The sequence below is a fragment of the Procambarus clarkii genome, chromosome 88 (genome assembly GCF_040958095.1).
Source record: "Procambarus clarkii isolate CNS0578487 chromosome 88, FALCON_Pclarkii_2.0, whole genome shotgun sequence".
NCBI classification, from domain to species: Eukaryota; Metazoa; Arthropoda; class Malacostraca; order Decapoda; family Cambaridae; genus Procambarus; species Procambarus clarkii.
The window spans coordinates 90461-115175 of NC_091237.1; the positions used below are offsets into that span (position 1 = coordinate 90461).

At 46.0% G+C, this 24715-nt stretch overlaps 1 protein-coding gene across 1 annotated transcript in view; it reads left to right on the forward strand.

Annotated features, from left to right (window-relative positions):
• Window positions 1-24715, forward strand: part of LOC138358980 (mucin-2-like) — a 41673-nt gene that overhangs the window by 13647 nt on the left and 3311 nt on the right. The window contains exons 5-6 of the mRNA XM_069317469.1: window positions 10310-10441; window positions 10541-10768. Coding sequence (XP_069173570.1) covers window positions 10310-10441; window positions 10541-10768 — 360 coding nt within the window. The remainder of the gene's footprint in view (window positions 1-10309; window positions 10442-10540; window positions 10769-24715) is intronic.

A 24715-nucleotide genomic window follows, 5' to 3' on the forward strand; every position in this document is an offset into this window, starting at 1 on the left:
ATATTTTCGTTTCTCGTTGGCTCTGATATCTGCTGGTTGAGTGAAAATTTGTCACAAATTTTAGCAGTTCTCTACTCTGTGGTTGGTTATGTCCTGATAAATTTCCTTGTATAATATTACTGTTATTCTCTATCTTAGATTTGGCAAGGTGAACTCACCTAGGAAGTCTACCTACCAGATATCAGGCGAACCCGATATCAATTATCGGGTTCGCCAAATTATCAAGGTTATTCTCTATTTTGTTTATCTGTTCTGCGAATTCCTAAGCCGTTGCAGCTCGTGATTTGTATATTAGAATAACACCTCAGTTTATTTTCTCTATTTTTACTCCCAGTACCTCTACCACCTCGTTTGTAGCATTAAGGAGCTCCGAGTATACAAGATCTTCTCAAATATTCAGACCCACTCCTCCATGTGACCTAATTATCCCATCACGCCTGTATAGATTATATCCTGGTATTCAGATCTCACTGTCCAACAATTCCCCTACATGGGGTTTCTGTGAAAGCTCCAAATACTGCATTTGACTCAGTGAGGAGGCCATATATGAATTGTACTTTGGTTTTTGTTCTTGTTTTATGTCCTTGCATGTTGGCCAAGATGAATGAGGGATTACTCTATTAGGGGTAGTTTGACTGGGAGACTTTTTTGGCAAGTCCATTATGCGTGGACATATTGGGTTTGTTCTGACCAGTGCAGATTGTTATAGGGCAGTTGCCTGTCGAAATTGTAGTTCCTTTTTGGTGTGTAATTGTATCTGTAATTCTGGTATGCAAGTGGGTCTGGCATCCAGTTCCATACATTTTCTATGGAATCCCAAATCCCCATTTGAAATTTCTTTCGGCTTGGTATAAAAAAAATAATTGAGTTTCCTGCAAATTCATTATCTTGTTTGCCACTCTTTATGTAGCGTTCTGTGCCTTTCACGTAGAGTACGGGCAGCTGAGACCATAGCATTCCTGTCCTCGAGTGAGGTTGGACACAAGTCAGGGTGGAAAACCTACATGGTGACCCAAATCGACACTGACCTAAGCATATTTAAACATTTTTGGGGATTGTGTGGTGTGTACTAGTAATGGCGTTTTGGGGTGTACTGCTGGTGTGTGGTAGGTGGTAGTGTGGGGTGTACTGGTGGTGTGTGGCTGGTGGTGGTGTGGGGTGTACTGGTGGTGTGTGGTAGGTGGTAGTGTGGGGTGTACTGGTGGTGTGTGGTAGGTGGTAGTGTGGGGTGTACTGGTGGTGTGTGGCAGGTGGAGGTGTGTGGTGTACTGGTGGTGTGTGGTAGGTGGTAGTGTGGGGTGTACTGGTGGTGTGTGGTAGGTGGTAGTGTGGGGTGTACTGGTGGTGTGTGGCTGGTGGTGGTGTGGGGTGTACTGGTGGTAGTGTGGGGTGTACTGGTGGTGTGTGGCTGGTGGTGGTGTGGGGTGTACTGGTGGTGTGTGGTAGGTGGTAGTGTGGGGTGTACTGGTGGTGTGTGGCAGGTGGTGTGGGGTGTACTGGTGGTGTGTGGCAGGTGGTGGTGTGTGGTGTACTGGTGGTGTGTGGCAGGTGGTGGTGTGTGGCTGGTGGTGGTGTGTGGTGTACTGGTGGTGTGTGGTGTACTGGTGGTGTGTGGCAGGTGGTAGTGTGGGGTGTACTGGTGGTGTGTGGCAGGTGGTTGTGTGTGGTGTACTGGTGGTGTGTGGCAGGTGGTGGTGTGTGGTGTACTGGTGGTGTGTGGCAGGTGGTGGTGTGTGGTGTACTGGTGGTGTGTGGCAGGTGGTGGTGTGTGGTGTACTGGTGGTGTGTGGCAGGTGGTGGTGTGTGGTGTACTGGTGGTGTGTGGTGTACTGGTGGTGTGTGGCAGGTGGTGGTGTGTGGCAGGTGGTGGTGAGTGGTGTACTGGTGGTGTGTGGCCGGTGGTTGTGTGTGGTGTACTGGTGGTGTGTGGCAGGTGGTGGTTGTGTGGTGTACTGGTGGTGTGTGGCAGGTGGTGGTGTGTGGCTGGTGGTGGTGTGTGGCAGGTGGTGGTGTGTGGCAGGTGGTGTGTGGTGTACTGGTGGTGTGTGGCAGGTGGTGGTGTGTGGTGTACTGGTGGTGTGTGGCAGGTGGTGGTGTGTGGTGTACTGGTGGTGTGTGGCAGGTGGTGGTGTGTGGTGTACTGGTGGTGTGTGGTGTACTGGTGGTGTGTGGCAGGTGGTGGTGTGTGGTGTACTGGTGGTGTGTGGCAGGTGGTGGTGTGTGGTGTACTGGTGGTGTGTGGCAGGTGGTGGTGTGTGGTGTACTGGTGGTGTGTGGTGTACTGGTGGTGTGTGGCAGGTGGTGGTGTGTGGTGTACTGGTGGTGTGTGGTGTACTGGTGGTGTGTGGTGTACTGGTGGTGTGTGGTGTACTGGTGGTGTGTGGCAGGTGGTGGTGTGTGGTGTACTGGTGGTGTGTGGCAGGTGGTGGTGTGTGGCTGGTGGTGGTGTGTGGCAGGTGGTGGTGTGTGGCAGGTGGTGGTGTGTGGTGTACTGGTGGTGTGTGGCCGGTGGTGGTGTGTGGTGTACTGGTGGTGTGTGGCAGGTGGTGGTGTGTGGTGTACTGGTGGTGTGTGGCCGGTGGTGGTGTGTGGTGTACTGGTGGTGTGTGGCAGGTGGTTGTGTGTGGTGTACTGGTGGTGTGTGGCAGGTGGTGGTGTGTGGTGTACTGGTGGTGTGTGGCAGGTGGTGGTGTGTGGTGTACTGGTGGTGTGTGGCCGGTGGTTGTGTGTGGTGTACTGGTGGTGTGTGGCAGGTGGTGGTGTGGGGTGTACTGGTGGTGTGTGGCAGGTGGTGGTGTGTGGTGTACTGGTGGTGTGTGGCAGGTGGTGGTGTGTGGTGTTCTGGTGGTGTGTGGCAGGTGGTGGTGTGTGGTGTACTGGTGGTGTGTGGCAGGTGGTGGTGTGTGGTGTACTGGTGGTGTGTGGCCGGTGGTTGTGTGTGGTGTACTGGTGGTGTGTGGCCGGTGGTGGTGTGGGGTGTACTGGTGGTGTGTGGCAGGTGGTGGTGTGTGGTGTACTGGTGGTGTGTGGCAGGTGGTGGTGTGTGGTGTACTGGTGGTGTGTGGCAGGTGGTGGTGTGTGGCTGGTGGTGGTGTGTGGTGTACTGGTGGTGTGTGGCAGGTGGTGGTGTGTGGCAGGTGGTGGTGTGTGGCTGGTGGTGGTGTGTGGCTGGTGGTGGTGTGTGGTGTACTGGTGGTGTCTGGTAGGTGGTAGTGTGGGGTGTACTGGTGGTGTGTGGCAGGTGGTGGTGTGTGGCAGGTGGTGGTGTGTGGTGTACTGGTGGTGTGTGGTAGGTGGTAGTGTGGGGTGTACTGGTGGTGTGTGGCAGGTGGTGGTGTGTGGTGTACTGGTGGTGTGTGGCAGGTGGTGGTGTGTGGCAGGTGGTGGTGTGTAGCAGGTGGTGGTGTGTGGTGTACTGGTGGTGTGTGGTAGGTGGTAGTGTGGGGTGTACTGGTGGTGTGTGGCAGGTGGTGGTGTGTGGTGTACTGGTGGTGTGTGGCAGGTGGTGGTGTGTGGTGTACTGGTGGTGTGTGGCAGGTGGTGGTGTGTGGTGTACTGGTGGTGTGTGGCCGGTGGTGGTGTGTGGTGTACTGGTGGTGTGTGGCAGGTGGTGGTGTGTGGTGTACTGGTGGTGTGTGGCAGGTGGTGGTGTGTGGTGTACTGGTGGTGTGAAGCCGGTGGTGGTGTGTGGTGTACTGGTGGTGTGTGGCAGGTGGTGGTGTGTGGTGTACTGGTGGTGTGTGGCAGGTGGTGGTGTGTGGTGTACTGGTGGTGTGTGGCCGGTGGTGGTGTGTGGTGTACTGGTGGTGTGTGGCCGGTGGTGATGTGTGGTGTACTGGTGGTGTGTGGCAGGTGGTGGTGTGTGGTGTACTGGTGGTGTGTGGCAGGTGGTGGTGTGTGGTGTACTGGTGGTGTGTGGCAGGTGGTGGTGTGTGGTGTACTGGTGGTGTGTGGCAGGTGGTGGTGTGTGGTGTACTGGTGGTGTGTGGCAGGTGGTGGTGTGGGGTGTACTGGTGGTGTGTGGCTGGTGGTTGTGTGTGGTGTACTGGTGGTGTGTGGCAGGTGGTGATGTGTGGCAGGTGGTGGTGTGTGGTGTACTGGTGGTGTGTGGCAGGTGGTGGTGTGAGGTTGTGTCGTGTGTGAGGTTGTGTCATGTGTAGCCTTGTGTCGTGTGTGAGGTTGTGTCGTGTGTGTGAGGTTGTGTCGTGTGTGTGAGGTTGTGTCGTGTGTGTGAGGTTGAGTTGTGTGTGAGGTTTTGTTGTGTGTGAGGTTGTGTCGTGTGTGAGGTTGTGTTATGTGTGAGGTTGTGTCGTGTGTGAGGTTGTGTCATGTGTGAGGTTGTGTCGTGTGTGGCAACCCGTTCTCGCAAATTTAATAAGTCAATATTGACTTATTAAATATGTGCATAGGTGACATACTTAACATAATAGATACCCTTAAAACGATTCATAGAAAACACCGACCTTACCTAACCTTGTTAGTATGTTAAGATAAGCATCTTATTGCTTCGTAATTACAATTATTACCTAACCTATAATAGGTATAGGTTAAGTAATAATTGTAATTACGTAGCAATAAGATGCTTATCTTAAGATACTAACAAGGTTAGGTAAGGTCGGTGTTTTCTATGAATCTTTTTAGGGGTATCTATTATGTTTAGTATATCACCTATGCACGTAGTTAATAAGTCAATATTGACTTTACGAATTTGCGAGAACGGGTTGTGTGAGGAGTTGTGTCGTGTGTGAGGTTGTGTCGTGTGTGAGGTTGTGTCATGTGTGAGGTTGTGTCGTGTGTGGAGTTGTGTCGTGTGTGAGGTTGTGTCGTATATGTAGATGTGTCGTGTGTGAGGTTGTGTCATGTGTAGCCTTGTGTCGTATGTGTGGTTATGTCGTGTGTGAGGTTGTCTTGTGTGTGAGGTTGTGTCGTGTATGTGTGAGGTTGTGTTGTGTGTGGGGTTGTGTCGTGTGTGGAGCTGTGTCGTGTTTGAGGATGTGTCGTCTGTGAGGTTGTGTCATGTGTGGGTTGTGTCATGTGTGATATTGTTTTGTGTGTGGGGTTGTTTCGTGTGTGAGGTTGTGTCGTGTGTGTGTGTGTGTGTGAGGTTTTGTCGTGTGAGTAAGGTTGTGTTGTGTGTGAGGTTGTGTAGTGTGTGTGAGGTTGTGTCGTGTGTGTGAGGTTGTGTCGTGTGTGGGGTTGTGTCGTGTGTGGGGTTGTGTCGATGTAACACTGTAAGGTGTTTGGTTTAGTTTATTTAAAATATATATAGTATATGAGTCAGAGACAGGGATTTGGGAAGGCACCAGCTTGGTCGGCCTGAGTTTCACACCTCTAAAAGTTAATGACCCCAAGTGACCTGTGGTCAGATCATGCGAATTTCACCTTACTTCTACTAATCGTATAATTGGAGCCTGGTAGCCTTCAAACATGCCGACGTTTAAGGAGTGGCTTGGTAGAGAGCCGGAGGCTATCTACTTGTGGGCGGAGTTAGCTACTAGGTTCCCAATATATACTCGGAGAACTATCGATTCGAGAGCATTAAGGATTAAGAGAAGAACATCAGACGAGGAGCAGAGCAGAGGAGACGGCCCTAGCAGGGAGGCTGTCGGCCGGCAGGGCGGGACAGTCTCTATCAGCTATAGACCCCCCCCCCTCTATCCAACTATAGGCATACACTTGGTGAGTTGAGCAGTAAGGTGACTTGGTCGTGTTTTACAAGTGTTGTGTGATGATCAGGGGCAGTCAGTTGTAGTGTTCTCCAGATTCTTGGAGGATGACTCACTTTACCTATATATATCTTGAACATTGCTTAAAGTATGATACTTAGTATGTGAAATATAATTGAATTTATTATTTAAATTGCCTTTAACTGTGTCCCCTATGTATGGAGTTGATACATGGTAATAACATCTTTTGAGAATATTGTGATACAGACAAGTTCCATTCCTTGTCTTGTATGTAATGGTCTAGAATGGATGGTGGCAGCATTTCGTCTTCTACTATCTACTCTTCTACTTCTACCTATCTACACCTCTCCCTCCACCCCTCTCTAAACTCTCACTTTCAACTAATGACCCTCCTCGCTCCTCCCTACCTCTCACCCCAAACCCTCACTAATTACTTCACTATTCATTTCTTCCTTTCGTTTTCTCTTATACGTTTGTGGCAATGATTCTGTATTCTAGAGTTCTCTCTAGAGTTCCGGGTAACTGGTCAAGTGACGGCGCCTTGTAGTCTTAGCACCTAGGTAGTCGAATACCTAGGTTACAAGGTGTTGAACGAGAGAGGTTGCCTTAGGAACTCTGGAGGTGCTCTAGAATAGTTAGCTAACTGAGGACGGGATAACGGACTAGAGAGAGCTGTTTCCCCCGGCCTCGTTAGTTAACTGGGGGGTGGAATAATGGACAAGATAGAGCTATTTCCCCCACCCCCGTTACATCGTGTGTGTTGGGGGGATGTGTAGCGTGTGGGGTTGTGTCGTGTGTGTGATGTTGTGTCGTGTTAGTAAGGTTGTGTCGTGTCAGTAAGGTTGTGTTATGTGTGAGGTTGTGTTGTCGGGTGTGAGGTTGTGTCGTGTGTGGGGTTGTGTCGTGTGTGTGAGGTTGTGTCGTGTATGTGGTTGTGTCATGTGTGTGAGGTTGTGTCGTGTGTGTGGGTGTGTGTGAGGTGGTGTCGTGTGTGTGATGTTGTGTCGTGTGTGTGGTTGTACTCACCTATTTGTGCTGTCGGGGGTGAGCTTTGGCTCTTTGGTCCCGCCTCTCATCTGTCAATCAACTGTCAGTTCAGGTTCCTGAGCTTACTGGGCTCTATCATATCTACATTTGAAACTGTGTATGGAGTCAGCCTCCACCACATCACTGCCTAATGCATTCCATCCGTTAACTACTCTGACACTGAAAAAGTTCCTTCTAACGTCTCTGTGGCTCATGTGGGTACTCAGTTTCCACCTGTGTCCCCTTGTTCGCGTCCCACCAGTGTTGAATAGTTTGTCCTTGTTTACCCGATCGATTTCTCTGAGGATTTTGTAGGTTGTGATCATAGTCTCCCCTTACTCTTCTGTCTTCCAGTGTCGTAAGGTGCATTTCCCGCAGCCTTTCCTCGTAACTCATGCCTCTTAGTTCTGGGACTAGTCTATTCGTATACCTTTGAACTTTTTCCAGCTTTGTCTTGTGCTTGACAAGATACGGGCTCCATGCTGGGGCCGCATACTCCAGGATTGGTCTTACATATGTGGTGTACAAGATTCTGAATGATTCCTTACACAGGTTCCTGAACGCTGTTCTGATGTTAGCCAGCCTCGCATATGCCGCAGACGTTATTCTATTTATGTGGGCTTCAGGAGACAGGTTTGGTGTGATATCAACTCCTAGATCTTTCTCTCTGTCCGGTTCATTAAGTACTTCATCTCCTATTCTGTATCCTGTGTCTGGCCTCCTGTTTCCACTGCCTAGTTTCATTACTTTGCATTTACTCGGGTTGAACTTCAACAGGCATTTGTTGGACCATTCACTCAGTCTGTCTAGGTCATCTTGTAGCCTCCTACTATCGTCCTCAGTTTCAATCCTCCTCATAATTTTTGCATCATCGGCAAACATTGAGAGAAACGATTCTATACCCTCTGGGAGATCATTTACATATATCAGAAACAGTATAGGTCCAAGGACTGACCCCTGCCGGACTCCACTCGTAACGTCTCGCCAATCTGAGACCTCACCCCTCACACTGACTCGTTGTCTCCTGTTGCTTAGGTACTCCTGTATTCAACGGAGTACCTTCCCTCTCACTCCAGCCTGCATCTCCAGCTTTTTCACTAGCCTCTTGTGTGGCACTGTATCAAAGGCTTTCTGACAATCCAAGAATATGCAGTCTGCCTACCCTTCTCTTTCTTGCCTTATTTTTGTTGCCTGGTCGTAGAATTCAAGTAACCCTTTGAGGCAGGACTTGCCATCCCTGAATCCATGTTGGTGCTGTGTTGCAAAGTTCTTTCGCTCCAGGTGCTTCACTAGGTTTCTTCGCACAATCTTCTCCATCAGCTTGCATGGTATGCAGGTTAGGGACACTGGCCTGTAATTCAGTGCCTCCTGTCTATCCCCTTTCTTGTATATCGGGACTACGTTAGCTGCTTTCCAAATTTCTGGCAGTTCCCCTGTTGCCAGAGATTTGTTATACACTATGGAGAGTGGTAGGCACAGTTCTTCTGCTCCTTCCTTTAGTATCCAAGGGGAGATTCCATCTGGGCCTATAGCCTTTTTCACATCCAACTCTAGTAAACACTTCCTTACTTCCCCGCTGGTAATGTCAAACTCTTCCAGTGGTTCCTGGTTAGCTATTCCCTCTCTTATCTCTGGGATTTCTCCTTGCTCTAAGGTGAAGACCTCTTGGAATTTCTTATTCAGTTCCTCACACACTTCCTTGTCGTTTGTAGTGAATCCTTCTGCCCCTAACCTTAATTTTATAACCTGTTCCTTTACTGTTGTTTTTCTCCTGATGTGGCTATGCAGCAATTTAGGCTAAGTTTTTGGCTTGCTTGCGATGTCATTTTCGTATTGTCTTTCTGCCTCTCTTCTCATCCTAACATATTCATTCCTGGCATTCTGGGATCTTTCTCTGCTCTCCAGTGTCCTGTTATTCCTATAGTTTCTCCATGCCCTTTTACTTTGCTGGTTAGCTAGCCTACATCTCTGATTAAACCATGGGTTTCTCATCTTCATTTCACTGTTTTCCTTTTGGACTTGGACAACCTTGTTTGCTGCGTCCTTGCACTTTTGCGTGATGTAGTCCATCATATCTTGACCCGTCTTTTCCCTGAGCTCTGTTTCCCATGCTATATCTGTTAGGAATTTTCTTATCTCCTCATAGTTTCCCTTTCGGTATGCTAACCTTTTGGTTTCGGTATCCCTCCTCGAGTTCAATAACCCTTCTTCAATCAGGTACTCAAACACCAATACACTGTGGTCGCTCATTCCTACTGGGGCCTCAAAACCGATTTCTCTTATGTCAGAGTCATTCAGGGCGAAGGCCAGGTCGAGTCTCGCTGGTTCGTCATTTCCTCTCATCCTTATGGGTTCTCTGACATGCTGGGTTAAGAAGTTTTTAGTCACCACCTCCAGTAATTTGGCTCTCCACGTATCCTCGCCTCCATGCGGTTCCCATGCGGTGGTTGTGTTGTGTGTGTGTGAGGTTGTGTCGTGTGTGAGGTTGTGTCGTGTGTGAGGTTGTGTCATGTGTGAGGTTGTGTCGTGTGTGAGGTTGTGTCGTGTGTGAGGTTGTGTCATGTGTGAGGTTGTGTCGTGTGTGAGGTTGTGTCATGTGTGAGGTTGTGTCGTGTGTGAGGTTGTGTCATGTGTGAGGTTGTGTCGTGTGTGAGGTTGACAGGTGAACATAACGTTAACAAGGGAGGCAGGTGAACATAACGTTAACAAGGGTGGTAGGTGAACATAACGCCAGTCCAGGTGAAGAACGCCATGAACACAATGAACAGCGCTGCCAAGGTTCTCACACAACATTCTGAATGTCAAAAACCAGATTAATTTTCTCCTGAGGTTTCAGTAAGATAATACTGAAGAGGACATCATTAGTAAGGTAACCACGACCTCGCCTATAATTGTTGGCCAGGTAACCACGACCTCGCCTATAATTGTTGGCCAGGTAACCACGACCTCGCCTATAATTGTTGGCAAGGTAACCACGACCTCGCCTATAATTGTTGGCAAGGTAACCACGACCTCGCCTATAATTGTTGGCCAGGTAACCACGACCTCGCCTATAATTGTTGGCCAGGTAACCACGACCTCGCCTATAATTGTTGGCAAGGTAACCACGACCTCGCCTATAATTGTTGGCAAGGTAACCACGACCTCGCCTATAATTGTTGGCAAGGTAACCACGACATCGCCTATAATTGTTGGCCAAGGTAACCACGACCTCGCCTATAATTGTTGGCAAGGTAACCACGACCTCGCCTATAATTGTTGGCAAGGTAACCACGACCTCGCCTAGAATTGTTGGCAAGGTAACCACGACCTCGCCTATAATTGTTGGCAAGGTAACCACGACCTCGCCTATAATTGTTGGCCAGGTAACCACGACCTCGCCTATAATTGTTGGCAAGGTAACCACGACCACGCCTATAATTGTTGGCAAGGTAACCACGACCTCGCCTATAATTGTTGGCAAGGTAACCACGACCTCGCCTATAATTGTTGGCAAGGTAACCACGACCTCGCCTATAATTGTTGGCAAGGTAACCACGACCTCGCCTATAATTGTTGGCAAGGTAACCACGACCTCGCCTATAATTGTTGGCAAGGTAACCACGACCTCGCCTATAATTGTTGGCAAGGTAACCACGACCTCGCCTATAATTGTTGGCAAGATAACCACGACCACGCCTATAATTGTTGGCAAGGTAACCACGACCTCGCCTATAATTGTTGGCAAGGTAACCACGACCTCGCCTATAATTGTTGGCAAGGTAACCACGACCTCGCCTATAATTGTTGGCAAGGTAACCACGACCTCGCCTATAATTGTTGGCAAGGTAACCACGACCTCGCCTATAATTGTTGGCAAGATAACCACGACCACGCCTATAATTGTTGGCAAGGTAACCACGACCTCGCCTATAATTGTTGGCAAGGTAACCACGACCTCGCCTATAATTGTTGGCAAGGTAACCACGACCTCGCCTATAATTGTTGGCCAGGTAACCACGACCACGCCTATAATTGTTGGCAAGATAACCACAACTACTATAATTGTGTTTAAGGTAACCAGGCCGTCTCCCGGTCTGGCTCAAGCCTATAATTGTATATAATTAAAACTCTCGATAAAATCAGAGAATTAGAAGGTGGTGCTGGGCGGGTGTGGGATGGATGGGTTGGTGGATGGATGGACAAACGAATGAGTTGATGGGTGGGTTAGTTAATGGATGGATATACTAGTTGGTGGATGGGTGAATCAAATTCTTGATTGATGATTAATGAGTGTGTTTTGGGGATGGGTTGAGTTAATTGATAGGCGACTAGATGGACTGATGTATTGGTTCATGGATGGGTGGATGGACGAGTGGCTGGACAGGATACCTGGTTGATACCTGGTTGATGGGGTTCTGGGAGTTCTTCTACTCCCCAAGCCCGGCCCGAGGCCAGACTTGACTTGTGAAAGTTTGGTCCACCAGGCTGTTGCTTGGAGCGGCCCGCAGGCCCACATACCAACCACAGCCCGGTTGGTCCGGCACTCCTTGAAGGAAACAAAAAAGATGTCCACGGTTGTTCCTGCAATATTTCTGATGCTTGCTGGGAGGACGTTGAACAACCGCGGACCTCTGATGTTTATACAGTGTTCTCTGATTGTGCCTATGGCACCTCTGCTCTTCACTGGTTCTATTCTGCATTTTCTTCCATGTCGTTCACTCCAGTACGTTGTTATTTTACTGTGCAGATTTGGGACCTGTCCCTCCAGTATTTTCCATGTGTATATTATTTGGTATCTCTCTCGTCTCCTTTCTAGTGAGTACATTTGGAGAGCTTTGAGACGATCCCAATAATTTAGGTGCTTTATCTCGTCTATGCGTGCCGTATATGTTCTCTGTATTCCCTCTATTTCAGCAATCTCTCCTGCTCTGAAGGGGGAAGTGAGTACTGAGCAGTACTCAAGACGGGACAACACAAGTGATTTGAAGAATACAACCATTGTGATGGGATCTCTGGACTTGAAGGTTCTCGTAATCCATCCTATCACTTTTCTGGCTGACACAATATTTGCTTGGTTATGCTCCCTGAACGTTAGGTCGTCGGACATCATTATTCCCAAATCCTTGACATGCGGTTTTCCTACTATGGGCAGATTCGATTGTGTTTTGTACCCTGTATTATGTTTAAGATCCTCATTTTTGCCGTATCTGAGTACCTGGAATTTATCACCGTTAAACATCATGTTATTTTCTGCTGCCCAGTCGAAAACTTTCTTGACATCTGTTTATAGTTTATCAATGTCTTCAGCAGAGGTAATTTTCATGCTGATTTTTGTATCTTCTGCAAAGGATGACACGAAGCTGTGACTTGTGTTTTTGTCTATATCTGATATGAGAATAAGGAACAGCAGTGGTGCAAGGATTGTACCTTGAGGTACAGAGCTGTTAACTGCGCTCGGACTCGATTTTACTTGATTGACTGTTACTCTTTGTGTTCTGTTCGACAGGAAATTGAATATCCAGCGTCCTACTTTACCAGTTATACCCATTGACCTCATTTTGTGTGCAATCACTCCATCTTGAGGTTATCTTGAGATGATTTCGGGGCTTTAGTGTCCCCGCGGCCCGGTCCTCGACCAGGCCTCCACCCCCAGGAAGCAGCTCGTTACAGCTGACTAACACCCAGGTACCTATTTACTGCTAGGTAACAGGGGCATTCAGGGGTGAAAGAAACTTTTGCCCATTTGTTTCTGCCTCGTGCGGGAATCGAACCCGCGCCACAGAATTACGAGTCCTGCGCACTATCCACCAGGCTACGAGGCCCCTCCATGGTCACATTTGTCGAATGCCTTTGCAAAATCTGTGTATACGACATCTGCATTATTTTTTCCTCTAATGCCTCAGTGATTTTGTCATAGTGGTCAAGTAGCTGTGAGAGGCATGTCTATATCTATATCGATTAGGTAGTGAATGGGATTGGAGGGATAGATTGATTGGCACTGGAAAGTTTGGATGGATAAATGAGTAATTTGTAGAATATTAAAACTTTTTAAGAATTGGTAATGGGATGGATAAGTTTCGTAAGGGATAGGTGAAGGTATTGCTAATCTTGGTAATGGATAGGTGAAGGTATGGATAAGCCTGGCAATAGATAAGAAATGAATAAATAAACGATTAAATATATATTCAATATTTGATACCAGATGTGTGATAGAATGATTAGGAAGAATCAGTGAGATTAGTGAATGGAAAGGCAATAGATCTGTCGTGTCAGAGTCACTCTGACATACCAGTCAGAGTGACAGACAGATGTTCCGTCATTCTGTCAACCAGTCTTATATACCCTCGTGTTTTGGTGACCAGCAAGGGAGGAGAAGGGAAGGTAGGTGTCAAGCAAGGTGGATGGGAGGGATGTGTGTAGGAGGGTGGGAAGGGAGGCGTCCCTACAGCACCCAGAGAGGGGCCAGTGTGCGTCTGGTCGCTGTGTAGTGAACACCGGCGCGCTCCCAGCCCTCCTTGGCTGGTGTTCCAGCCGTGCGGCCGCCACGGCTAAGCCTTCCTGATGCTCTTCATGTGTTGGGGGGCCGGATCCTCTGGACGTATTCCCGTTGAAACTCTCGGCTAACACTGAGAGGCGAGCTGTGCTAGGCAAAGCCAAATGTCCATATATAATTATTTTTATATAGCAGTAAATTATGTGGCAGAAAGTGGGCCATGCTATGTCGGGCTGAGTGATGTGAAGAGGTTGAAGGGCAAGTGTTTTTACTAGTGTACCTGGCGTCTTAAGTAAGCTCTTAACTCTGTGATGTAAAGTACCATAATGTGACGTACACACTTGAAACCGTAGAGTGTTGTCGATAATTGCTATATACAGACAACATTCAGAGAATAATCAGATCACGTCTATCAAATGAATTAATTACTGGTCGATGTTCTCGTAAGAAAGAAAACAACGAGAATACGAGAAACTAAAATGGAATAAGAATAAAATTTGACATTCCACAAAAACTTGCAATCACTTATCATGATAGGAATTATCAGTGTGGAGTTGTTGGGTCTTGTTGAGCAATGTTCTTGGCTGCAACTATTAGAATAACATCCCCAAAACATGCCACCATCTTTGCCAATATTTTTTTCCGTGAAGTTAGCCTTGTGTAGTGAATGGGAGATTTGCGGTTGAACCTCTGTAATCTATCACACAATTATGATAAACTTTTAACCAATAATTACCTATTGTGAGATTATATTTTTGAATAAAAGGGAATCATGACAATCATTCATGCAAGGCCGAATCGTTCATTATTGCTGTCTGAACCATGCAATAAGTAGCACTAAAAGGAACACTGGAAACCAAAAATTAGCGGACAACGCCACCTCATCGTGTTCCAGGAGAAGGTGACTAAGTCAATGAGAAGATCAATGAGTGCTATGGTTACCCTCTGAAATGTTCATCCCACATTACGAAGTATTACGGACCGTGTGACGTCTCTTAAATGGTGTTCCAGCATGATCTCTCACTGTAAGTGCTGCACGCCCACACCAATGATGAGTTGGTTGTTGACCTCAGGCACATATTTGTTTTATTCATTCATCCAGCCAGTCAGTCAACTAGATAGTTGAACATTCCCCCACCCAGCCAGCCAGCTAGATAGTTGAACATTCCCCCACCCAGCCAGCCAGCTAGATAGTTGAACATTCCCCCACCCAGCCAGCCAGCTAGATAGTTGAACATTCCTCCACCCAGCCAGCCAGCTAGATAGTTGAACATTCCCCCACCCAGCCAGCCAGCTAGATAGTTGAACATTCCCCCACCCAGCCAGCCAGCCAGCTAGATAGTTGAACATTCCTCCACCCAGCCAGCCAGCTAGATAGTTGAACATTCCCCCACCCAGCCAGCCAGCTAGATAGTTGAACATTCCCCCAGCCAGCCAGCCAGCTAGATAGTTGAACATTCCTCCACCCAGCCAGCCAGCTAGATAGTTGAACATTCCTCCACCCAGCCAGCCAGCTAGATAGTTGAACATTCCCCCACCCAGCCAGCCAGCTAGATAGTTGAACATTCCTCCACCCAGCCAGCCAGCTAGATAGTTGAACATTCCTCCACCCAGCCAGCCAGCTAGATAGTTGAACATTCCTCCACCCAGCCAGCCAGCTAGATAGTTGAACATTCCTCCACCCAGCCAGCCAGCTAGATAGTTGAACATTCCCCCACCCAGCCAGCCAGCTAGATAGTTGAACATTCCCCCACCCAGCCAGCCAGCTAGATAGATGAACATTCCCCCACCCAGCCAGCCAGCTAGATAGTTGAACATTCCCCCACCCAGCCAGCCAGCTAGATAGTTGAACATTCCTCCACCCAGCCAGCCAGCTAGATAGTTGAACATTCCTCCACCCAGCCAGCCAGCTAGATAGTTGAACATTCCTCCACCCAGCCAGCCAGCTAGATAGATGAACATTCCCCCACCCAGCCAGCCAGCTAGATAGATGAACATTCCCCCACCCAGCCAGCCAGCTAGATAGATGAATATTCCCCCACCCAGCCAGCCAGCTAGATAGTTGAACATTCCCCCACCCAGCCAGCCAGCTAGATAGATGAACATTCCCCCACCCAGCCAGCCAGCTAGATAGTTGAACATTCCCCCACCCAGCCAGCCAGCTAGATAGTTGAACATTCCTCCACCCAGCCAGCCAGCTAGATAGTTGAACATTCCCCCACCCAGCCAGCCAGCTAGATAGTTGAACATTCCCCCACCCAGCCAGCCAGCTAGATAGATGAACATTCCAACCCGTTCTCACACAAGACAGCACATATATGACTTAATGCTTAAAGTCAATATGTTGAATATGAATTAGTAAATATGTGATATATTCCCAGTTACTTTTTTTCCAAGGCCCAAACTCTTCCTCACGTACCAACTTGCGTCTCACAGTACCCGTCCGTCAACCTAGATAGCAGAATAGTCGTGATTGGTTCAATTATAAGGAAAATTGTTCTTTTCAGGTCCCACATGGGTTGTGAAATTTACCTACTATTGTCCATGCTCTTAGAATATTATAGATCAGCTACTTCCTATTGAAGGTTCGTAGTTTTGTTTTGAGAAATATTAGTTGTTCTTAGTAAATTATAATAAGCACAAAAAATTATTACATAGAATAACAGTCCTTCACCAATCAATATTATATACCATAGTTGGTGCTTTACAAATCTTTAAAGGATGTTTTGTAGGAACGCTAACAGAAAACGATGGTTCATTGGAATGTCTATGGGGTAAACTACTCTAAACAGGATGGTATTGTGTCGGATACAAGACACTCCGTACATTGACAACATCGCACACTAATATTTTTACCACTTCGGACACCAGCTTTCGACGTTTCGCATATGTGTACGTGTTCCATATTAAAACGACAATATAATGCTATTAACAATTAAAATCTTTTATTTAACAGGCATATAGTGGTGTAGTGGTAATAAGTCTCCGTGGTGTAGTGGTAAGACACTCGCCTGGCGTTCCGCGAGCGCTATGTCATGGGTTCGTATCCTGGCCGGGGAGGATTTACTGGGCGCAATTCCTTAACTGTAGCCTCTGTTTAACGCAACAGTAAAATGTGTACTTGGATGAAAAAACGATTCTTCGCGGCAGGGGATCGTATTCCAGGGACCATAGGATTAAGGACTTGCCCGAAACGCTACGCGTACTAGTGGCTGTACAAGAATGTAACAACTCTTGTATATATCTCAAAAAAAAAAAAAAAAAAAAATGAAGTTTAGTGATGTAATAGACATAATCCGGAGTTGGTAAGGACGCCGCCCGCCAGCGTAAACACAACACACCCGAATGCCCACAAACACGATACAACGCACAAAACACAACACTTCTGTCAGTTTTTGGATAAACTCCTTTTATATTTATTATGTGAGAGTTATACTTGTATAAAATGATAACTATTATAGGTAAGCGCCTAATATTTAATATTAATCAATAAAAAAAAAGTCAGAAGCCACACGCCTGTCTGTACATGTCTTTTGTGTAAAAGTATTTTGGGCGCTCATGTACTTGTGCGCTAGCTGGCGTTCACAACTGTTCTCGCCTACAAGCATTAAAATTAAACAAACGAATTCATTTTTTCATTTATATACAAGAAGAGAAGGCTACCCTTGAGTCTGTAATATTCATCTGATCACTGGTCTCCCATTTGGTCCTCATTGCTTTATCTTACTATTATTGACTGTCAATAACCGTATTATGCAATTTCAATTTCTTCTATTTCTTTCTTTATTATGCACCCCATACCCATCCCGTGGGCAGTGGTGTAAAGGATTACAGAGGCACATAATCGGTTCAGGAACTGAACCCTCTAGTTCGTTTAGCTAAGCAAATAACAATGTTTGACGCTAGTTACAAAATTATTAATGTTGTATACACATGTACACACACTCATACATATATATATATATATATATATATATATATATATATATATATATATATATATATATATATATATATATATATATATATATATATATATATATATATATATATATATATATATGTCGTACCTAGTAGCCAGAACTCACTTCTCAGCCTACTATTCAAGGCCCGATTTGCCTAATAAGCCAAGTTTTCCTGAATTAATATATTTACTATAATTTTTTTCTTATGAAATGATAAAGCAATCCTTTTCTCTATGTATGAGGTCAATTTTTTTTTATTGGAGTTAAAATTAACGTAGATATATGACCGAACCTAACCAACCCTACCTAACCTAACCTAACCTATATTTATAGGTAAGGTTAGGTTAGGTAGCCAAAAAAGCTAGGTTAGGTTAGGTAGGTTAGGTAGACGAAAAAACATTAATTCATGAAAACTTGGCTTATTAGGCAAATCGGGCCTTGAATAGTAGGCTGAGAAGTGCGTTCTGGCTATTAGGTACGACATATATATATATATATATATATATATATATATATATATATATATATATATATATATATATATATATATATATATATATATATATATATATATATCGGGTGGTTGGCACACTAGACACGACGAAGTCAACGACATCATTAAAAGAAGCCTTGCCTCTGCTCAGTGTCCAGCGGAGAGAGAGCCCCGCAACCTACTGAACCGTGACTCTGTTAGCTTTGCCGGCCGACCAGACGGAATCACACTGCGTCCGTGGAAGGGTGGCAGGCAGTTAGCATGGGACTATACTTGCGTATCCACCCTGGCAACGACATACATCACCCTCTCTGCCGGCACGGCAGGAGCCGCAGCGACACACAGAGAAAAACAAAAGTCAGTCAAGTACAGGCAATTAGATCAAAGGTACAATTTCGTTCCAATAGGGTCTGAGACCCTAGGCCCATGGGGTGAGAGTGCAAGAAGGTTTCTTAAGGATCTTGGTTCCAAGCTCATTGACACCACAAGAGACCCTAGAGCAGCAAGTTTTCTCTTTCAGCGCCTCAGTGTCGCGATCCAGAGGGGAAATGCTCGCTGCATCCTCGGTTCCTGCCCGGCGTCGGAGGAGTTCGAGGAAATCTACAGCCTCTAGGAAGCGAACTTTTTCTTGTGTCCTCTTAATGTTTATTTTTTGTATAAAATCAGATATGTAACTGTATAACCTTGCATAATAAAGTGTACATCATAATAAAAAAAAAAGGGGGTGGTAGGAGAAGTGAACACTCTTTCGTATTCAGAGTTAAATGTCAAGTTTTTCCCTGAGTGCTCTGTGTTCCCTTCTCTGAGGCTGTGGGTCCCTATAATTGCACCAGTGGTGGTACCCCCCTATATATATATATATATATATATATATATATATATATATATATATATATATATATATATATATATATATATATATATATATATATATATATATATATATGTATGTATATGTATACATATATACATACACATACATATATAATCACCTACACAAATACACTCATCAATAATCTTTGTGTCACAAGTGATCAACAAGAGGCTCACAACAGTCACTATAAAAGGCACTTTACATCTATAGTGAGTCACACAGTTACTAGTCTTGCTGCACACCCACCCAACTGGGCGGCAGCTTTACAGTCATGTGCTGCACACCCACCCAACTGGGCGGCAGGTTTACAGTCATGTGCATGCATTACCTACAGTAAGCAAATTTTGGATACTTCCCTAAGATTTCGGGCAGTACATCATTATGAATGAAGTACTTACACATTTCATTATGCAACTTTAATAAAGTTGTCCATCAGCATTTTGTGGTGTTCAGCTACCCTTATCTTCTGTATGTTCCTCACATTACCAGTATACACAAACATTGACATGTAGGGATATAGACTCTCAGGTAAGTTAGTAATTTAAATGCACAGTAGCAGTCCTAGGCGTTCAATCCCCGACCGCCGTCCAAGTGGTTTGGCACCATTCCTCCCCATCCCATCCCAAATCCTATCCTGATCCCTTCCCAGTGTTAAATAGTTGTAATGAACAGGCACTATATATTATATATATATATATATATTTTAATATATATATATATATATATATATATATATATATATTTTAATATATATATATATATATATATTTTAATATATATATATATATATATATATATATATATATATATATATATATATATATATATATATATATTATATATATATATTATACAAGTATATATTATTAGATTATACCAGTATAATCTAATAATATATACTGGTCTAATAAAATAATTAGACCAGTTAATACTCTCACTCGTTGTGTTAGGATATGTTAGCTTGATAAAACTGACTGTTCATTGTTGAGAAATGTGTTAACAAACAATATATCTGACTTTATCAAGACTGTAGCTTGCTTAGCAAAAGGAACTTTATTAAATTTGGGTTCAGTTTAACTACCTCTCAATGGATGAGTAATTGGGGCATAATAAAGGAACTAAGCTGATAAAATGAAAGATGGGAAAACAACAATAAAGAGATATACTCGAGAGACGTTTTCATGTTAACCCGAAAATTATTTGAGGAGCAAGACGGACTGCGGGTCAGGCAATTGGTCTTCATGTTATCGTTATGGGGGATCAGCCATTACACGTGTTAATGACTCTTGTATAGTTGTGTAGTTAAGGACAACAGGGTAAAGGGGTAATGGGCATTGTGGTTGATTGTTCTACCTGGGAATCCTCCACTGTTTTATATCTTATGTATGTATGTATGTACTCACCTAGTTGTGTTTGCAGGGGTTGAGCTCTGGCTCTTTGGTCCCGCCTCTCAACCGTCAATCAACTGATGTACAGATTCCTGAGCCTACTGGGCTCTGTCATATCTACATTTGAAACTGTGTATGGAGTCAGCCTCCACCACATTACTGCCTAATGCATTCCATTTATTAACTACTCTGACACTGAAAAGTTCTTTCTATAATCTCTCTGTGGCTCATTTGGGTGCTCAGCTTCCACCTGTGTCCCCTTGTGCGTGTACCACATGTGTTAAATAAATGTATGTATGTATGTATGTATGTATGTATGTATGTATGTATGTATGTATGTATGTATGTATGTATGTATGTATGTATGTATGTATGTAAGGAGAGAGAGAGAGAGAGAGAGAGAGAGAGACAGAGAGAGAGAGAGAGAGAGAGAGAGAGAGAGAGAGAGAGAGAGAGAGAGAGAGAGAGAGAGAGAGAGAGAGAGAGAGAAGGAGAGAGAGAGAGAGAGAGAGAGAGAGAGAGAGAGAGAGAGAGAGAGAGAGAGAGAGAGAGAGAGAGAGAGAGAGAGAGAGAGAGAGAGAGAGAGAGAGAGAGAGAGAGAGAGAGAGAGAGAGAGAGAGAGAGAGAGAGAGAGAGAGAGAGAAAGAGATGAAGACCGAGACAGAGAAATAGATATAGACAGAGTCAGGGAGAGAATGTTAGACACAGAGACGGATAGATAAGGATATGCAAAGTCAGTGAGAGAATGACAGAGATAGAGCGAGGAAAGAGACAGAGAGATAGGCTGACACAGAGAATGGCAGAAACGAGGAGAGGCAGAGACAGGGGGGGGACAGGGACAGGGACAGGCGGACAGGGACAGGAGCAGAGGGACAGGGACAGACGGACAGGGCCAGAGGAGGGACGGGGGAACAGAGGGGGGGGGCAGTGGGACAGGGAGGGAGACAGGGACAGAGAGGGGGACAGGGACAGAGACAGAGGGACAGAAACACAGAGACAGAGGGACAGGGTCAGAGAGGGGGACCGGGGGACAGAGGGAGGAGAGGGGGCAGGAGACCAAGAGAGAGGGGACAGAGGAGAGACAGGGGATAGAAAGAGTGGGCAGGGGGACAGGGACAGACAGAGAAGGACAGGGACAGAGGGACAGGAACAGGGGGGCAGAAAGGGCGGACAGGGAGACAGAGAAAGGGACAAGGGGACTGGAGGAAAGGGAGGGGGACAGATGAAGGACAGCGGACAGAAAGAGTGGGCAGGGGGACAGAGAGGTACAGGGGACAGAGAGAAGGACAGGGGGACATAGATGGACAGGGGGACATAGAGGAACAGGGGGACAGAGTGACAGGGGGACAGAGTGACAGGGGGGACAGAGAGAGGAACAGGAGGACAGAGAGGAACAGGGGGGACAGAGAGAGACAGGGGGACAGAGAGAGGGACAATGGGATAGAGAGGGACAGGGGGACAGAGATGGAAAGGGGGGGACAGAGAGGGGGACAGGGGGAAAGGGATCGGGGACAGAGGACAGAAAATGTGGGCAAGGGGACAAAATGAGGGACAGGGGGACAAAGATGGACAGGGAGACAAAGATGGGCAAGGGGACAAAGATGGACAGGGCGACAAAGATGGACAGGGCGACAAAGATGGACAGGGCGACAAAGATGGACAGGGCGACAAAGATGGACAGGGGGACAGGAGGAAAGGGGGGAGATGTATGAGGGGGATTGTTTGCGAAAGATGGAGAAGGGGTATTTAGAACGGTAAGTTAGAGAGGGGACAACTAAGGCGCATCATTGAAAAGCAAATGAGCATCATTGCAGTAGCAGGAGCCACGCACATCTTCAGCCTGCGTTGTTGAGACATTGTCAATTAAGCGGTGTCCAATAACAGTATCTTCGGTATTTAAGCGATAACTTAAAAAATACAGGAAATATTGAAAGATATTAATCCAGATATTAATCCCCTTGTGCAACGCACACAAGAGGCAACAGCTTCTAGCTCTGCAAGCGGCAATATAAAATAGAGAATAGGCGATTGTTTTCACTCATAGTGTAATAAACCCAAGGACCCACCCACCCGCTGAAGCCGTAAATACCAAGACATTACTTCCGTTTAAAATTTAGCCGGAATAATCCTCAGGTATGTGGAGGATGTGGGAGGCCTTTGATCAACCGCCGACTTCCTGTCCCGTCGACGGGGCCATCAGCCCTCAGCCAAATTCATGTGAAACATGTATGTGTGTGTATTAAATATTTTAATTTATTATTTCTAAGATTTAGCTGTTAGCTCTTGGACCCCGCCTTTCTAAGCGTCGGTTGTCTAATGTACCGACTCTCGGCCTCTTTTCCTCCATCATATCTAAACAACATATATTTTTATCTAACACACACACACATCCCCAAGATGCAGCCTTTAGCAGCTTCCTGACTTTCAGGTTCCTATTTACTGCAAGGTGAATAGAGGCATTAGTGTGTGTATGTTTGTGTCTGTGTGTGTGTGTACGTGTGTGTGTATGTACTCACCTATATGTGCTTGCAGGATCGAGCATTGACTCTTGGATCCCGCCTTTCTAGCTATCGGTTGTTTACAGCAATGACTCCTGTCCCATTTCCTATCATACCTAGTTTTAAAAGTATGAATAGTATTTGCTTCCACAACCTGTTCCCCAAGTGCATTCCATTTTTCTACTACTCTCACGCTAAAAGAAAACTTCCTAACATCTCTGTGACTCATCTGAGTTTCCAGTTTCCACCCATGTCCCCTCGTTCTGTTATTATTACGTGTGAACATTTCATCTATTTCCACTTTGTCAATTCCCCTGAGTATTTTATATGTCCCTATCATATCTCCTCTCTCCCTTCTTTTCTCTAGTGTCGTAAGGTTCAGTTCCTTCAGCCGCTCTTCATATCTCATCCCTCGTAACTCTGGGACAAGCCTCGTTGCAAACCTCTGAACCTTCTCCAGTTTCTTTATGTGTTTCTTCAGGTGGGGGCTCCATGATGGCGCGGCATACTCTAAGACGGGTCTCACGTAGGCAGTGTAAAGCACCCTAAAAGCTTCCTCATTTAGGTTTCTGAATGAAGTTCTAATTTTCGCCAGTGTGGAGTACGCTGCTGTCGTTATCCTATTTATATGTGCCTCAGGAGTTAGATTAGGTGTCACATCCACTCCCAGGTCTCTTTCTCGAATCGTTACAGGTAGGCTGTTCCCCTTCATTGTGTACTGTCCCTTTGGTCTCCTGTCACCTGATCCCATTTCCATAACTTTACATTTACTGGTGTTAAACTCCAGTAGCCATTTCCCTGACCATCTCTGCAGCCTGTTTAAGTCCTCTTGGAGGATCCTACAATCCTCGTCTGTCACAACTCTTCTCATTAATTTTGCGTCATCTGCAAACATTGACATGTATGATTCCACTCCTGTAAACATATCATTTACGTAAATTAGAAAGAGGATTGGTCCCAGCACCGATCCTTGAGGTACTCCACTTGTTACTGTTCGCCAGTCCGACTTTTCGCCCCTTACCATTACCCTCTGGCTCCTTCCTGTTAGGTAGTTCTTCACCCATACTAGGGCCTTTCCGCTTACTCCTGCCTGCCTCTCAAGTTTGTATAGCAGTCTCATTTGCGGTACCGTATCAAAGGCCTTTTGGCAGTCAAGAAATATGCAGTCTGCCCAGCCTTCTCTGTCCTGCCTTATCCTTGTTACTTTATCATAGAATTCTAAAAGGTTTGTTAGGCATGATTTCCCTGTCCAGAACCCATGTTGGTGCTTGTTTACAAACCCAATGCTCTCCAGGTGCTCAACAAGTCTTAGCCTAATTATTCTTTCAAGTATTTTGCAGGGGATGCTTGTCAGTGATACGGGTCTGTAGTTAAGTGCCTCCTCCCTATCACCTTTTTTGAAAATCGGTACGACATTTGCCTCCTTCCAGCAACTGGGCAATTCTCCCGACATAAGTGACTCATTAAAGATCATTGCCAGAGGCACGCTGAGAGCCTGCGCTGCCTCTTTAAGTATCCACGGTGATACTTTGTCTGGTCCAACAGCTTAATTTGCATCCAGTGTTGTCAACTGTTTCATTACATCCTCTGCTGTCACCTCTATATCTGATAGTCTTTCATCTTGGGTAATCTCTTCTAACAATGGGAGCTGCTCAGGCTCGGTTGTGAACACTCCATGGAATTTTGCATTCAGTACCTCGCAGATTTCCTTGTCGCTTTCTGTATATGCCCCTTCTGTTTTCCTCAGTCTTGTCACTTGGTCATTTACCGACATCTTCCTTCTTATATGGCTATGTAGTAATTTTAGCTAGATAGTTGAACATTCCCCCACCCAGCCAGCCAGCTAGATAGTTGAACATTCCCCCAGCCAGCCAGCCAGCTAGATAGTTGAACATTCCCCCACCCAGCCAGCCAGCTAGATAGTTGAACATTCCTCCACCCAGCCAGCCAGCTAGATAGTTGAACATTCCCCCACCCAGCCAGCCAGCTAGATAGATGAACATTCCCCCACCCAGCCAGCCAGCTAGATAGATGAACATTCCTCCACCCAGCCAGCCAGCTAGATAGTTGAACATTCCCCCACCCAGCCAGCCAGCTAGATAGTTGAACATTCCCCCACCCAGCCAGCCAGCTAGATAGATGAACATTCCTCCACCCAGCCAGCCAGCTAGATAGTTGAACATTCCCCCACCCAGCCAGCCAGCTAGATAGTTGAACATTCCCCCACCCAGCCAGCCAGCTAGATAGTTGAACATTCCTCCACCCAGCCAGCCAGCTAGATAGTTGAACATTCCTCCACCCAGCCAGCC